The 17,100-nt window shown below is 33.5% G+C and overlaps 2 protein-coding genes across 2 annotated transcripts; one reads left to right on the top strand and one right to left on the bottom strand.

Annotated features, from left to right (window-relative positions):
* Positions 1 to 1,844: 1,844 nt before the first annotated feature.
* On the top strand, positions 1,845 to 5,290 carry LOC145134492 (ARM repeat superfamily protein). The gene is made up of 2 exons (XM_079069329.1): positions 1,845 to 3,871; positions 4,742 to 5,290. Exons 1-2 carry the CDS (start codon positions 1,847 to 1,849, stop codon positions 5,165 to 5,167), a joined length of 2,451 nt encoding a protein of 816 aa, XP_078925455.1. The 5' UTR covers positions 1,845 to 1,846; the 3' UTR covers positions 5,168 to 5,290.
* A 7,196-nt stretch (positions 5,291 to 12,486) lies between these two features.
* LOC145133907 (uncharacterized) lies at positions 12,487 to 16,861 on the bottom strand. The gene is made up of 13 exons (XM_079068853.1): positions 16,425 to 16,861; positions 16,039 to 16,120; positions 15,766 to 15,869; positions 15,497 to 15,623; positions 15,147 to 15,241; positions 14,820 to 14,943; positions 14,653 to 14,733; positions 14,458 to 14,556; positions 14,183 to 14,341; positions 14,050 to 14,098; positions 13,575 to 13,684; positions 13,255 to 13,431; positions 12,487 to 12,937 (listed from the first exon to the last, which is right to left on the bottom strand). Exons 1-13 carry the CDS (start codon positions 16,460 to 16,462, stop codon positions 12,605 to 12,607), a joined length of 1,578 nt encoding a protein of 525 aa, XP_078924979.1. The 5' UTR covers positions 16,463 to 16,861; the 3' UTR covers positions 12,487 to 12,604.
* Positions 16,862 to 17,100: the final 239 nt, after the last annotated feature.

The raw sequence follows: 17,100 nt of genomic DNA, 5'->3' as shown, positions 1-17,100 counted from the left end.
CCGATACCAAATTAATTTGGGACTATTTCCTAAACTAACCCAAAATATTGAGACTATTCTGTAAACAAAAAATATTATGACTTTTCTGTAAACAAAAATATTATGACTTTTTTGCAAACAAAACCTTTATTATTATTATTATTATTATTATTATTATTATTAAAAATATAAATAAGAATACTATTTTTTGAACTTGTATTATTAATATTGTTAATAAAACATATAAATGCATTTAAATAAAAAAAATAATGACTGTTTAAGGGTGGAGGTGGATAGATGGTGATGCTTTTAGCATTGAAATCATGAATTTCTGTTTGTATATTTTTACTTTGTATATGGTCATTTCACATTTGTTATTATTATTTTCAATTCAGAATATTAATACTTAACAATTTAAAAGAAATTGCATATTTGTAAAATTGTTTATAAATAGTTTAAGGTAGAAGGATTTCTCAGTTTGTATACAAAAATTGTTAAAGGTAGAATGATTACTTTCCAAATCCAACAGATCCACTACAAATATCTACATAGATAGGTAGCCCATATCAAAATTCAAAAGTATTAATTACAATATCTTGTTTAATAAAAAGTAATAGGACATGTTTTTTGGATTAATACTTTTGAATTTTGATTAATACTTTTGAATTATTCCTATTACTTTTTATTAAACAAGATATTGTAGTTAATACTTTTGAATTTTGATATGGGCTACCTATGTAGATGTTTGTAGTGGATCTGTTGGATTTGTAAAGTAATCATTCTACCTTAAACAATTTTATATACAAAGTGAGAAATCTTTCTACCTTAAACTATTTATAAACAATTTTACAAATATGCAATTTTTTTAAATTGTTAAGTATTAATATTCTGAATTGAAAACAATAATAACAAATTTTGAAATGACCATATACAAAGTAAAAAATATACAAGCAGAAATTCATGATTTCAATGCTAAAAGCATCACCATCTCCTGCACCTCCACCCTTCAATAATGTCATTATTTTTTCATTTAAATGCATTTATATGTTTTATTTAAAATATTAATAATTAATACATGTTCAAAAAATAGTATTCTTATTTATATTTTTAATAATAATAATAATAATAATAATAATAATAAGGGTTTTGTTTGTAGAAAAGTCATAATATTTTTGTTTACAAAAAAGTCCTAATATTTTTGTTTACAGAAAAGACCCAATATTTTGGGTTAGTTTAGGAAATAGTCCCAAATTAATTTGGTATCGGTTTCAACCGGTCAAAAATGGTTAAACTGCAATTTTTTGCCGGTTTTCAAGACTTTTTTGTTCAAAACAAAAATCTTGGGACAAAAGTGTAACTTTCTGTAAATATTAGGACTTTTCTGAGATTTCCCTAAAGAAAAAACTAACTGTATAAAAACAAAAGTATTATAAGGATTATAAGCGGCTAACCCTATTAAATACCAAATAAAATAGAAATAAAACTAAACTATACCCGGATATCATAAGGTACCATGAGGCATGACACCTCATTGGCTAATTTTCATTATCCAACCCATAGTCCCATACCATTTATGATTATTTTATTTCATCCAACCAATTAAATCTTTTGACAAATAATAATAATAATAATAATAATAATAATAATAATAAATCTAAAAGCGATTACCAACTATCCTAACAACCCCTCAAACCCGTTGCTAAAAAACTGTTTTCATGACTTCAATACGATGAAAAAGCAATAACTCATTTCAAAAGTACACAACAAGAAATCTATATATTGCCAAAAAGTCAAGGAAACGTGCTCTCCAATCTCCATTTACACACACATATAAATACATCTTCATTAAAACAAGATTTTGATAAATATGGATAAACAAACATCAATAGAAAGCCAAGGTAGCGTTCATGTCCCAATCAACATTTTCGAACCACAAAGCAGCATCGAAACATCAACCAGCAATGAGAATACATCATCATCGGTTTCAGGAAGAAGACAAGCGAACCGAGCACCTGAGAAGAAGCTGACTCTCTTTGCCCTCCGGCTAGCGGTTCTGGAGAAAGCAGCCACCGGGCTAGGAACCCTCGGATTCATCTGGGCCACCGTGGTTTTACTAGGTGGATTCGCCATCACTATAGATCAAACAGATTTCTGGTTCATTACTATAATTCTGTTGATAGAAGGCACCCGGATTTTTAGCCGGAGCCACGAGCTTGAATGGCAGCACCAAGCAACTTGGTCGCTCACCGATGCCGGAATCAGTAGTTTCCGGGCAGTCAAGTCTAGATCGCATATAGTCATCAGAACTTGTAAGGCGGTGTTCGGTTATAATGGTGGTAGCAGAGAGGTTAAAGAGAGTGCTTCACATCTGCGAAAGGTAAAAGGTAGATACTTGGAGAAGAAGAAGACGTTGAATCGGACATGGACAAGTTCAGATGTTCCTCTTCTTCCATATGGTCAATGGGTGTTCTTATCAAGAAATATCAGTCGTCTTCTTTATTGGCTTCAGTTAGCATCAGCAACAGCTTGTGTGGTGTTGTCGTTGATAAAGCTAGTGAAGCAAAACTTTGGAGAAATTGAGAAAGGAGATACTGATAAGAGAAACAGGAAATCGGCTTTGATTATATTTTATTCATTAGCGTTAGCTGAAGCGATGTTGTTTCTTTTAGAGAAAGCTTATTGGGAATGGAAGGTGATTATCAAGAAACTGTTGGATAAGATAAACGATGAGTGTGAGTTGGGACCAACGGGGATGGTTTCTGTTCGGAGGTTTTTCTATGATGCATACTCGAAATGCGTTAATGGAAGCATCTTCGATGGGTTGAAGATGGATTTGGTTTCATTCTCGATGGAGCTTTTGGACTCGGATTCCTCCGATGAGCAGCTGATCGGAGTCAGAATCTTGAAAAACTTCACGAAAAATCAGCGGTTTTCAGAAGATACACTTCAGAAAATCGGAATCACGATTACTGTGATAGAACGGTTGGTTGAAATGCTAAACTGGAAAGACCCACAGGAGGAGGAGATTAGGAAATCAGCGGCGGAGATACTGGCGAAACTCGCCGGAAAAAAACAAAACTCCCTTCGTGTTGCCGGGATTCCAGGCGCCATGGAGTCGATTTCTTGTCTGTTGAACACCCATAGAAACCATAGCGCCACCGCATGCGGTGAAATCCCGAGAAAAGAGATAATTTCCGACAAAGAAAACTACGGGTACTGGGAATTCAATCAATTGGGTCTTCAAATCTTGAAGAAACTCGCTCATGATCATAACAACTGTGGAAAGATCGGGAACACGAAGGGTCTTCTAGCGAAAATCATAGATTTCACCCACGCCGGAGAGAGATTATTAACGGATACCCGGGTCACAGAATCTCAGATTCTTACAGTGAAAAGATCTTTACAGGTGGTGAAGATGCTCGTGAGCACCACCGGTGGCACCGGTAGACAGCTCCGATCAGAGATATCGGAGGTGGTTTTCACGATCACTTACATAAGAGATATATTAAAGTATGGTGAAAAACACCCGATGTTACAGAAACTTGGGATCGAGATTTTGACAAGTTTGGCATTGGAAAACGATGCAACGGAGAGAATAGGGGCTACCGGAGGTGTTTTGAAGGAGTTGTTTAACATTTTCTTTAGAGAAGGGTTGCCGGAAAACCAGAATCATGTGAGAATAGCCGCCGGAGAAGCAATTGGGATGCTGGCATTTGAAAGCGCCACCAATTCTCATCGTATTTTGAAGTTGAAAGTGAGTGAGAAGCTTGTTGATGCTTTGGATAATCCGTTGCTTCGTATAAATGCGGCGATAATTTTAAGGAATTTATGCATTTACAGTGGACCAGGGTTCTTTCAACAGCTACGAGGCATAACCATGGCTGCACCTACTGTAAGTTTACTTCCAAATTCTATTTGTTCCTGCTATATATTGCATACAAGAAGTCTTTAAAAAGAAATAGAGCATATTTAAAACAAAATATGAACTTTAAAAAGAAATAGAACATATTTAAAACAAAATATTTGTCATAAAACCTTATTATTGCATTTATTTAAAGATTAAAAATGTTTTTTATTCAAATTCATATCCGTTAAACTACAAAGTTGATATCTCATTCAACTATATATATTATGGATGTTCTAAATGTTAAAATGTTATTGATTAGTTATTATTATTAATATTAAAAAAAAAGTAAAAATGGTTTGTTATATTTAATGAAAAAGAGTTAGAATGATACATCATATATATAATAACAATGATACTTGTATTGAATATCATTATTATCTATTTTATTTTTTTTACTTTATCACGATACTAAGATTAAAATTGGTTAAATAAATATTTAAAAGTGGACAATTTTTTTAAACGGCAAATTAATTTACTCCTAATTATCATTTATGTCTTAAGAGATCTTTAAACCAACGAATTGAAAGGGTAGGAGATATGTTTCTAAACGAAAAGCTTTTAGCCATGCTATCCCAAAAGCCCGAGGTGAAATTAGAGATGAAAATCTGATACATATATTTACAAGAAGCAAATATTACAACTCTTGAAACTAAACTATTGAATATATATATATATATATATATATATATATATATATATATATATATATATATATATATATATATATCATAACATTAAATCATCATAACATTAAGATACAAATGTTTATGTATTGGTAACATGACATGACATGATAGTGACAGATTTAGTTTTTTAGACTTGAAGTAACAAACATTGTATCGGTCTGCTTTACAGGTGCTCAGAGAAATCATGACACAAGAAAACAAGTTGCAGGAAGTGATGGTGGGACTAGCAGCACATGCCTTCGGATATATGACATCAAATGAAGCTAATGTCGTGTTCAAGAAAGCCGGGATACAAGAGTATGATTTAGCAATGGCACTCGTGCAAATTTTGAAGAAAAATCCACAACCACAAACCAAGATTCCAAGAATAAGGAGATATGTAGTCGAGTTGGCAACTTGGATGATGAAAAATAACAATAAAAATATCGATATTTTCAAGCATCTTGGGATGGAAAAAGAGTTTGAAGGTATTTTAGAGACCACATCAGAAGTAGAAAGTTTTAATATTTTCTCTGGGGCGATTGGATTGAGTCGTTACAAAACGTCTATTCATTCACTAGTTGAGATAGCAATGGACTTGTTGAGAGATGAGTAACTAAAAAGTAAAAACTACAAGTACTTCATTTATATAATTTATACAATGTTAAAAAAAAGTGGAAGTTCGTTAGAAATGTACATATTGCTGAATATTTATAAAAGAAAAACACATTTTTATTAATGGAAACGATATCATAAGATATTTTTTATATTTTTATCTTTTAGTTGCTTTATCTTTTCCTTTTATTTACCATCTTTATCATCTTGTACTCCCTTATAATCCCTCTCATAGTTTGTGCTTGGGTATGAAGTAATAAGAAAAATTCAATCTATGATTACTATCGATTTCTAGATGGTATCAGTTGTTTAACACCCTAAGATTCAACCTCACATCACATCTCTACTGATGGTAGGAGACGACGATTCCAACAAATCCAAAACCGCAGAGTCCTCCAGCGGAACAATCAATCATGGCTCACCCTACTATATTCATCCATCTGATTACCCTAAATAACTACGCGTCATTGACGTACTTACTGACAACAATTATTCGGATTGGATCACAAGAGATGGATAATTTTCTCTTTTTCAAAAAGAACTTTGAGTTTGTTGACGGTACCATTAAGAAACTAGAAAAAGGGATTCGTCAACTACATGCCCTGGATGCGATGTGACGCAATGATAAAAGGATGGCTTATCACCGCCATGGAGAAGAACATTTGAAATAGTGTTAAATATGCAAGCACCGTGTCAGCGATATGGATGGAACTTCTCAAGAGGTTTGGCAAAGAAAGTGCTCCTCGTGCATATGAATTGAAACAAAAGATTACTAGCAACAGACAAGACGGTGCATCTGTATCAACCTATTACACCAATATTCGATCGTTGTGGGATGAAACTCAGTCAATTCAACCCCTTCCTCGTTGTGAATATGACAAATGTGATTGTGATATTAACACGAAGATGATGTAATACCAAGAAAAGGAACAGTTGCACGAGTTCCTTATAGGCTTGGATGTTGAGTTTACTGTGATCAAAACTCAGATTTTGGTAACAAAACCAACACCTTCCTTGGCCTACCATATGGTCGTGCAAGATGAGAGGCGAATGGCTATTTCCAATGACAATAGAGCACCACTCGAAGCATTTACGTTCAAGACTTCATAGAGGTGTGATTACAACGCCGCCAACCAAACAAAAGAAAGAAGCTATTCAAATAATGTGAAAGATGGAAAAGAAAATGAGGATTGTACATTTTGCAGGAGGAATGGTCACAAACATGAAGGATGCTTCAAGCTTTTTGGGTATCCCGAATGGTGGCCCGAAAAGAAGGGAGAAAAGATCAAACCGAAGGTAGCGTACACCGAATCTGACTCAAGTCCCATACAAGGCTTAACTAATGAACAATATAAGTTGTGTGTTAAGCACTTCTCTAGAACAGGTGACAATGAAGGAACAGGACGCATCGCCAACATGGTAGGTAAAAGAGGAGTGGAAGGAAAACTGATTGTTAACTGGGGTTGCACTAGATATATAACTCATTCTCCAAACATCCTCATGAACAATCAAAATTTTTCATGTGAACCACCGGCTGTCATACCAAATGGAGATGACATTCCTGTGAGGGGTAGGAGCGATTGCACACTCCCAAGGGGACTTAAAGTAAATGGAGTTCTTTGTGTTCCTGATTTTAAATGCAATCTTCTTTATGTTAGCCGCTTAAGCAAAGATCTTCAATGTGATGTAACTTTCTTTCCTGATTTTTGTGTAATGCAGGGGTTACTGACGAGGAACTTGATTGGAGCGGGTGGATGCGAAGGGGGGATTGTATCGAATGAGGATGTTGGAAGAAAGAAGAGCGATGATGACTACTGTGGATATTTGGCACAAAAGACCGTGACATGCATCAAAAGGAAAGATTTCTAGAGTTAATTTTTTTTTAAAAGTAATTATATTGAACTTATTAATAAAACTTGTGATTCTTGTGCAAAGGCAAAACTTCCCGAATACCTTTTCCTATTAGTGTGATTAAAAGTAAAGCAAATTTTGATTTAATACATTGTGACATTTTGGGTGGATATCGTGTGCCATCTTTCACAAAAGCTAGTTATTTTCTCACCATTGTTGATGATAATAGTAGGGTTGTATATGTTTTTCTCATCAAACATAAAAACGATGCTAGTAAATATCTTGTTAACTTTCACAAAATGGTTGAAGTTAAATTTGGAAAACAAATCAAGAAGGTTAGGTGGAACAATGGCGGAGAATTTACATCTAATGCCAAGATCGACTTTTACAACCATAATGGAATCTTGTTAGAAACAACTTGCCCACACACACCACAACAAAATGACATTGTTAAAAAAAAGCATCGTCATTTATTGGAAACAGCCCGAGCTCTTAAATTTGAAGCAAAGCTACCAAAAAGGTTTTGGGGAGAATGTATTCTCACCGCTACGTATATAATAAATCGTATCCCCTCCAAGGTAATTGAAAACAAGGCTCCTTATGAGATTGTTTGGAATCAAGAACCTAAACATAGTCATATGAGGATTTTTGGTTGTCTTGTTTACTTCAAAAATATGATTTTAAAGGAGATAAGTTTGAAGAAAAGGGAAAACCAGGTGTATTTTTGGGTTGTCCCGCAGGAACCAAATGATACAAAGTCTATGACATTCAAGACAAAAGAATCACAGTAAGTAGAGATGTTTTGTTTTGTGAAGATAGATTCCCTTTCAAAAACATCAAAACCAATGAGAATTATGAAGATGAAGATCACATAAAACTTCATGGTAGCATTTTTCATGAAGATCATGAACCAGCTCAGACAGTTGAACCTACACATGATGAAAACCAACAAAACCACAATGACAATGATACCCTCACTGGTGATCATGTTCAAAACGAGTCAGACTCTACAACACATGGTGAGGAAGAACCCAATACAATGGAATCTGATTGTCATGATAACTAAGGTAATTTCAAGCAAGATAATGAACTTCGGTATCAAGTCGAGATCAAAAATAAGAGACAAAGATCGTAACCGAAGCTCTTTGATGATTATGTCATCAAACTTCCCCATTCGATCAATCACAAGCAACTTATCTCCGATCAAGAAGCCTCGACGGTACACCCTATGTCCAACGTTATTTCATATGAAAAATTCTCTAATAATCCAAAAGTTTTTTTAACAGCCAACGTTTCCGATGTTGAGCCGGACATTTTTAAGCAGACATCTCAAAATAAACATTGGCGTAGAGCCATGCAACAAGAAATCAAAGCGTTTGAAAGGAACGAAATTAGACCTTGACAAATTTGCCCAAAGGGAAGCATGTTATCGACTGTAAATGGGTTTATAAAATAATATATAAACCCAATGAAGATGTGGAACGATACAAGGCCCGACTAGTTGGAAAGGGGTTCACTCAAATAGAAGGTGTTGATTATCACGATACTTTTGCACCAGTTGCAAAGTTAGTGGTTGTGCGAACTCTCTTGGCTGTTGCTACAAAGAAGAACTCGACCATTCAACAACTTGATGTAAATAACGCCTTCTTCATGGCGATATAGATGAAGAAGTGTACATGAAAATCCATCAAGGTTACAAAAATCTCTCTATCGATTAGAGCAAGCTTCTCGAAACTGGTATCACAAGTTCGCCGCCTTTCTTGTAAGCTTAATTTTTCATCCTTCCAAAGCCGATCACTCCTTGTTTATATACGGGAAAGAAGAGTCCTTTATCGTAATTTTAATCTATGTAGATGATGTCATTATAGTTGGAAATGATTTTGCACGACTTTAAGATATCAAAACTCAGCTTGATGACGCATTCAGCGTCAAAAGATCTTGATCTTATAAAGTACTTTCTTGGCATTGAAGTTGCGAAGACTGATGATGGGTTGGTTCTAAGTAAAAGAAAATACATCCTTTATATTCTTGAGTGTGACATCCCCAAATTCACGGCCAGAAAAGACCGATTTGTTTATGCTTTATTTGAAAATCAGAGTATATTTTTAAAGAAATATGTTGCGGAATTTGTTCCCTGAAAAACATGATAAATATATTATCAAAGCATTTCCGAAGAAATGTATTTTGTGTATATTAAAACTTTGGAATGTCATCGTCAATATAGAAACATAATCATGAATAGACCTTACGTTCATTTACACTAGTGATCTACATCTTTAATGTCTCAGTGTAATGTGGCTTCGTATCGACACCTGTGATACAAATAAACTGAGTGGTTCAGGTTGGGAAACCTGGTGAGTACATAGGGTTTTCAACCCACAATAATATAATTATTATGTTTAATCATCAAACAATCAACCCAATTACTCATCCCCATTATCTTCTTTATTCTTAAGGATCTACCCTAAGAATCAGTTATCTTTCATTCATTCATTCCTAAGGAATAAGCACGAAGTCCATTGTTGCATATGGCACAGCTGCCAACGTTATCTATTAGGCACCACTGTCAATATTATAATTTAGGCACAACTGTCAGGATTATGACATTCTCTATTAGGCACAACTGCCAATATTATCCTTTAGGCGCAACTGCCAAGATTTTTAGAGTACATCTAGTGAACACGTAGTTCAAAAACATCTACAGGTTGTGGCACAGCTGCCAATGTTCATCTACAGGTCATTAAGTCCATAACTGCCAATGTTCATCTATATCATCTTTCATCTCTCATCATTCATCTACCCATCTTTACCCAATATTTTATAGGTATAAAATACATATACAGTTTAAAACAAATAAAACATGTATAAATCGTTTATCTAGCATAGATATCAGGACAGGAACACAGATAATAAACACATATAGAACGTATTATTATTAAATACTTCATATCTATGTGTAAGATGAAAGTAACTATGCACTCACCTGACTAGTTAGTGGTTACTAACTATTTTCGTAATCGTCATTATATCACACTTTCTTTATTTATGACTCCTTGCTCGAAAGTTCTGAACTCTAATTCAATATTTCTGGCCCTTCTTTATATTGTTTATATCTTTGGTTATTATCGTTTTCTATTGTAAAAATTTCTCAAAGGATACCTCTATTTATATCAAGGATTTTGAATCGCTCGTACAATATCAAAAGATTAGTCATCCACAAAAAAATTACATGTATAACTTCAATTAATTAGATGTGTACGAACATACTTCAAAGGTTAACACGTATTATTCTTATCTTGTCTCTAAATTAGAAGGTGTACTATTACTTCTCTTTTATCAACACGTATCATAAATTCGGACACGTATGTACGATTATAATTATCTTAGTCATCTTGTAAAACTAACACGTATACCTTTTTATTGTACGATCACATATTTAAACAACACGTGTTATTTTAATTAATAAAATATGTACGAACTTTCTTATATTTCTTACATCGTATGTTGGTTTGCAATTCACAATTCAGTTATAGTTACATTTATGGTCTCTCAGTTATTCTTGTATTAACACAATATATCCTTGAAATTACACTATAGTCCATTAACTATTTATTAATAAAATCAATATACCCTTTATAATAAAATCTTATCTAAATCATTTAATTCGTTATTATCCATATTATTTAATTCTATCGTATCCACAATCTTATCTACATTATTTAATTCGATCTTATCTACATTATTTAATTCGATAACTAACTTCGTAAAAAGTACCCGGTCAATTATTATCCAAAAACGGAAAAATTATCGTTTCACTACTTGGGTTCACCCTTAAATGTATTTAGATCAAATACGTCTTATACAGTTTGAGATTTTACAATCGTTACAATTTTCTTTAAGATTATTTATCCTAAATAATCTTCTATAAAAAAATGTTATTTTATCACTTTTCGATAAGTTTATAACAAGATTTATACAAATATTACATATCCATAATATTTGTCCACATAACACGTATATAATAAATAAGTATTTATATAACCTGTAACGCATACGCATACGAAAAAAATTTATCTTATTTGAGGATTTTAATTTATTTATAAAACAAATATTTATTATTATTCCCTTAACGTTTACATTGAGGATAGTGGAATGATGGGATGCAAGCCAAGTTCTTTCCCATTGAGCAAAACTTACACCTTGACAAAGGAGAAAATGAAGCCCAAGTTGATGCTGGCCAATGTCGTCGACTCATTGGATGTTTACTTTATCTCCAAGCCACTCGCCCCGATATTACTTATGTTATCAATATTTTAAGTCAGTTTGTCGTTGACCCAAGAGGTAATCATATGGAAGCTGCCATTCGCGTCTTGAGATACTTAAAGGGTACACTAAGACAAGGAATTCTACTTCCTCGAGCCACAGATCCGATTCTTACTTCTTTTTGCGACTCAGACTGGCTTGGATGTTCTTATACGAGACACTCGAGGACGGGTTACTTGCTTATGCTTGGAGGTGTTCCCATTTCTTGGAAAACAAAGAAGCAATCAGTTGTCTCCCGATCATTTGCATAACTTGAATATAGAGTTATGGCTTCTATTGTTAGCAAAATATTATGGGTTTACACTCCAACTCCTCTATTCCTCTATTCTATGATAACCATGCTGCTTGACACATTGCCAATAACCCAATGTTCCATGAAAGGACAAAAACATGTTGAGATGGACTGTTTCTTTGTTCGTGAAAGAGTTGAGTCCAAAGAGATTCTACATATGCCCATTGACAGCAAGCTGCAGATTGCAGATGTACTCGCAAAAGGTTTTGGCACACCTCGACTTCAGTTCCTTCTTGGCAAGATGGGCATTATGAATCTCCATGCTCCATCTTGAGGGGGAGTATTGGAAACGATATCATAAGATATCTTTTATATTTTTATATTTTATTTGCTTTATTTTTTCCTTTTATTTAGCCTGGCTGTTTACCATCTTTATAATCTTATACTCCTTTATAATCCCTCTCATGTTTTATGCTTGGGTATGAAGTAATAAGAAAAATTCAATCTATGATTACTATCGAGTTCTAGATTTATTGCTAAAGATAATTAAATAGTTAGTGTTTTTAGGTTTCTTAGAATTGTACATAAATTTATTAAAACTATATACATCACACAATTGCACATACCAAGCCTAGCTGTATTGTTACAAATTTTTACAGTTAACAGCTAATTTACTTGCCAAATAACATCAATTTACCCACCAACAATCTTCCTTAAGAAGGTAATTACTTTTAGTGAACAACGATCATTACTAAATAGATCTTTTTGGTATGAAGTCACCTTTGATCATTATACTAATTAGCTTCGTATTTATTTAGAGTCTGGACACCATTATTAGTCTCATTTTCCTGTTCAATGTACGTCAAAAACAGTACAACCTATTATGTTATATCCTGTAAGATCAAGAAATTAGATGCAAGAAACACAAACGATATTTTGTTTCCATACAATCATAAAATAACCAAAGTTAACACCTAATATACAATATGTATGAAATCAAAAGCCACAAAATCAATCAATAATAACATATGATTATCTGGTTTTGAAAAAATTTAAATCCCAACGACGTAAGAAACTGTCCATTATGCTAATAGACGGACTTTTCACAACTGTCACTGTGGCTTTTATCCCATCAGCCATGTCATCAGCTGAGCTGGCAGTGGTAGTACCAGCAGAAGTTCTACTAGTACATCCAGAATCTTCCACAGACACAGTTGTATTTGATGGCGATGACGTGGCATTGCACCGAGACTTGGCCTCAGAAGGTGACTCATCACTTCTACAAGCCATTGGGTCTATAGGCTGTTGATCACCTAAAGGCGTTGCATCTTGGTTTAAAGAAAGTAGTACAGCTTCCATGAGCATCTAAAATTTTTAGCAAGATGAAACCAATATATGGTTAGAATTTGTAAAATGCATATACACATAGGACAAAACATGACAAGACATGACATCTCAATACTGTGTTTGGTCTGCATTGTACTGATAAAAGATCTGACATTCAGGACAAGACATGACAAAACAAATTGAGCATTGTTTGACATGCATTGGAATTAGACCGATATCAATGGGACAAAAATTATAGTATTTATCCCACCAAAAAGGTGGGAGGTGGATTTGCATTGGATCCATCTGTCTGTGCAAAAGACATAAGTACCCTCTTTGTATATACATATACATACCCTTTCTTCTTCTTCTTTGTTGCATGGAATATAGTCAACATTATTAAGCGGATACTCAACATACTCATCATCATCTATTGACGTGAGGTCATCATGTTCGTATGAAGATCCGTTACAAAACTCGAAATTAATCATTTTTGAGAATGACGAAACACGCCCATTTGTACTTTCTTCTTCCTGCACATACAATGGTATTTAGTAGTAAGTATCAATATCTCCATTGTCATAAAAAAAACATAAAAATTGCAACTTATACCCACAAATTCTTCTAGTTTTGGAGTGAGATAGAAATATGATTTAACTAGAAACAAGAAAGATACCTCTATGTTACATTGTTTATACGTTGATGACATTTCACAAGGCACCTCTATCTTGCTCATTGGTCTTTTATGACGAACTTGATCAATGACTTCCTCTGTGCTACTTGATGCTAAATATGCAGTTATTAAACAAATATAAGGAAAGGAGCCTTAAAGCTCCACTTGTTACATAAGACAGAGCATAACAGGTTGCACTGCATTTGTCATGCACTAGAACTAAGACTGTCAGACTAATAATGTTAACGGGACTAAAATTGCATTTTTTGTTCCACCCAAAAAGGTGGGACCGTCTTATCTATGAAAAGGACATCAATGCCCTCATCATCAAAAATAGCCTTAGTACTGTCCAGTTTTGTCCTGTCTTGTCTTGTCATGTCCCACCAATGTAACAAATGAGGATTCAAAGAATATGATACCAAACCAACTCCTATAAAATAAAATAAAATAAATAAAAAAAAATTTAGAAATGGCATGCCTTGAGGTGCAAATATAAGATTGTCCTCATCCTCGCTCATGTCGAATTCCTAGAGGGAAAATAAACAAGAAATATGATTTGAATATTATATAGGAAATATATTGATTAATGCATAATTTAAGTATATTTATACCTTTTCTAAGTAACTTAGTGACGTGTCAATCAAACTTCTCCTAACTTCATCTTCCGGAGGTTGCAAGACATTGTGGAAAAATATGTTAATAGAATCAAAATAGAATTGAGGACGTGGAGAGTTGTGATCACCCTCAAATTTGATGATATTTTTGTCACCCTGCAAAATGTAACAAAATAAACCGCATGCTACCATTTTTCTAATAATAAAATGAATTGCTATTGTATCAAATTGAAATAGCTACAATATAGTGTTTGTGTGTGTGTGTAATATACCATGTAAGCCTCATAAATACGATCGGAGTGATGTGGTTGTATAAAGTCATCATCAACTGCATGACCAAAAAGAACCGGAACAAAGGAAGACTTGGCAACCTAAAATGACAACAAAAAAATCAACAAAAGACTAGTGAAAAAGACGTGAATGCCCTCCTCATGTGTAACAAATGTAGCGTTAATAATAAAACAAACCTTTATGGTGTTCAACTCCACAATGTCAAATTTTGCCTTTTTCAGAATAGCCTTCCGCATGTACTGGATAGCAAACTTAATCTGAAAAAATAATTGAATAAATAAAAGTAAAAGAAAATCAAATAAAAAACACAAACTTGTTATGGATTTTTAGTAAGCTTCCTTACAGTAAACTTGGGGAGACGATATTTGTAGGTATCCACAAGTTCCATCATTAAATCAACTAAATCAGAAAAGGGACTATCAAGAACCATTCCTGCAATTGAAGGGTCCTCAGATCCATACATCAGGCTGAAAAAGATGAACATTTTAAGTCAATAAGCTAAAAAAAATAATATTTTATTATATTAAATGGTTAAAAATATTCAAATCTAGTAGAAAAATGGCCTGCATATATTCTATAAACAAGACAAGGCGAAGCTAAATGTTATATTTATACCCTGCAAAAAATATTTAAAAAAAAAAAACTTTAAGATTATAAAAAATTAAAATACCTAGTCACAGCACCCATAGATCGACCCCAAAGGCCAATCAATGAAACATTTCCATCAGCCCTCAAATGATCTACCACAGCTTTCAAATCTTGCTTCTGAAAATACCCAAATAAAAAAAATTAATTTGATTATGTATAATAGGTTTAATTTAAGTATCTAAAGTGTATGTTTCTTATTTTTCTTTTCCATTAAGTGCTGTATGGATAGATATGTTAACTAAAAACGATGTTTGTTTGTACTTTTTTGGATTGATTCAACCGTTTGTCTGTCTGTCTGTCTATCTGTCTGAATGGGAGTAAATGACGATTTTACCCTTGTGAAAAAAGCAAAACTCATCATGTACTACTTACTTCATACCACCCTAGACTGACATGCTCTCCTGCAGAGAGTCCAGATCCAGAAAAGTCGAGGGTGAAAACTGTAATATTTGATGGCAATAATATTATAGCTGCTTCACTAGCATCTGCACGACTCCCACTGATATAAATTATATAATATAACCAAGTAAGTACATAAAAATAACATTGAGTAAGTAAAAAGGACAAAAATCTCAAAAGATACAAATGTTACATTTGAGCATTAATATCAAATGTGTCTAAGAGGCGACATATATACTAACCTGTTTCCATGACAATATATAACACAAGGTAGAGGCTTTTCTTCAGGGAGAACAGTTGGCATGTAATGACTACATTGAAGAACATCTCCTTTGCTATTTATAACCTGAAAATACACTTAAACAATTATAGAAATGAATTTTGCTTTGTATTTGAATGAGATTGATTTTTCTCCAGTATAATAAGACAAAGTTAAAGTAACATGTTTTAAGAAACAAATATATGTAAGTAGGAAGCTATTTCTGTCCTATGAAACAAATGGGCCTAAATCATACCTCCAAATCTTTCCGTTGATACCATTTTCCTTTAAGCATGAATTCTGGATCAAGCAAATCATTCTTCGGGTTATACTCAGCTCTGCAGCCGAAAAAAGAGATTTCAGTACATAAATCCTCAATGTTAAATAAACGAACAAAAATCTTCATTTCAATTAACAGAGAGTCGTTATTAAACCCTAATGAAAACTAGTAATTGAAGCTCGGAACATCGAAATTCAGCTTAAACGTATGTTAAGCTGATTATTCAATTGGAACTATTAAAACCACGATTCTGTACAATCCGAAAAACAGAAACCGAATTATTAATAGAACATCATCAAATCAACGAAATTTTGACAAAACCCACATCAGATTTGAAGTGAAACGGTCGATAAAAAGCAAACCTGGGTGGTCGAATGATAAAGTTGATTAGCTGTTCCATGAATATTCAAAAAGAAGAGAGAGAGAGAGAGAGAGAGATCTTCCGTTTTGTGTTATCAGATTTTAGACTGTTTTTGCTGGGCTTTTCAAATCATCGATAACTGTAAATGGACGTGTAACAGGGATTGGTGTGTTAAATGATACCAAAAACAAAAGAGCAATTAACTGGAAAAGAACAAAAACCCAGAGAAATTATAAAAGTAAAGAGAATATTTCGAAGGGGAATTTCATCTTTGGATTATCTAAGAGGCAGAGGAACTTGTTCTTTTGTCGTTGACGTTTGGAGATTCTGGTTGGCGTCTTTTTCTTGGAAGATTTGACCAAACGCAAGTCGTGTATTTATTTATTTGCAGCTTTGTCCATGAGTTGTGCACATGTCAGGGACTTTGATCATTTATTGTTCTTGTTCGTATGTACCCGATTGTATTTTCCTTTTCGGATGAATAAAACATAAGTCCCTACATCATCATTGTGTTTGATCATTTATTGTTTCTTTTTTCCTTTTTGGTCGATTAGGATGTTTTTAACCGAATAATGGTATCTTAAAGTAAAGGGAGATTAATTAAAATGACTTTTATAAACGAGTTAACCACATTTTTTGGATTTTTGTAAAATAACCAATTTTACTGTAACATCATA

Source organism: Lactuca virosa, chromosome 8 (genome assembly GCF_052849685.1).
Source record: "Lactuca virosa cultivar CGN04683 chromosome 8, Lactuca_virosa_CGN04683_v6, whole genome shotgun sequence".
Lineage (NCBI taxonomy): Eukaryota > Viridiplantae > Streptophyta > Magnoliopsida > Asterales > Asteraceae > Lactuca > Lactuca virosa.
The sequence above is the reverse complement of the archived record's forward strand: the minus strand, read 5'-3'. Positions and strand labels throughout refer to the sequence as shown.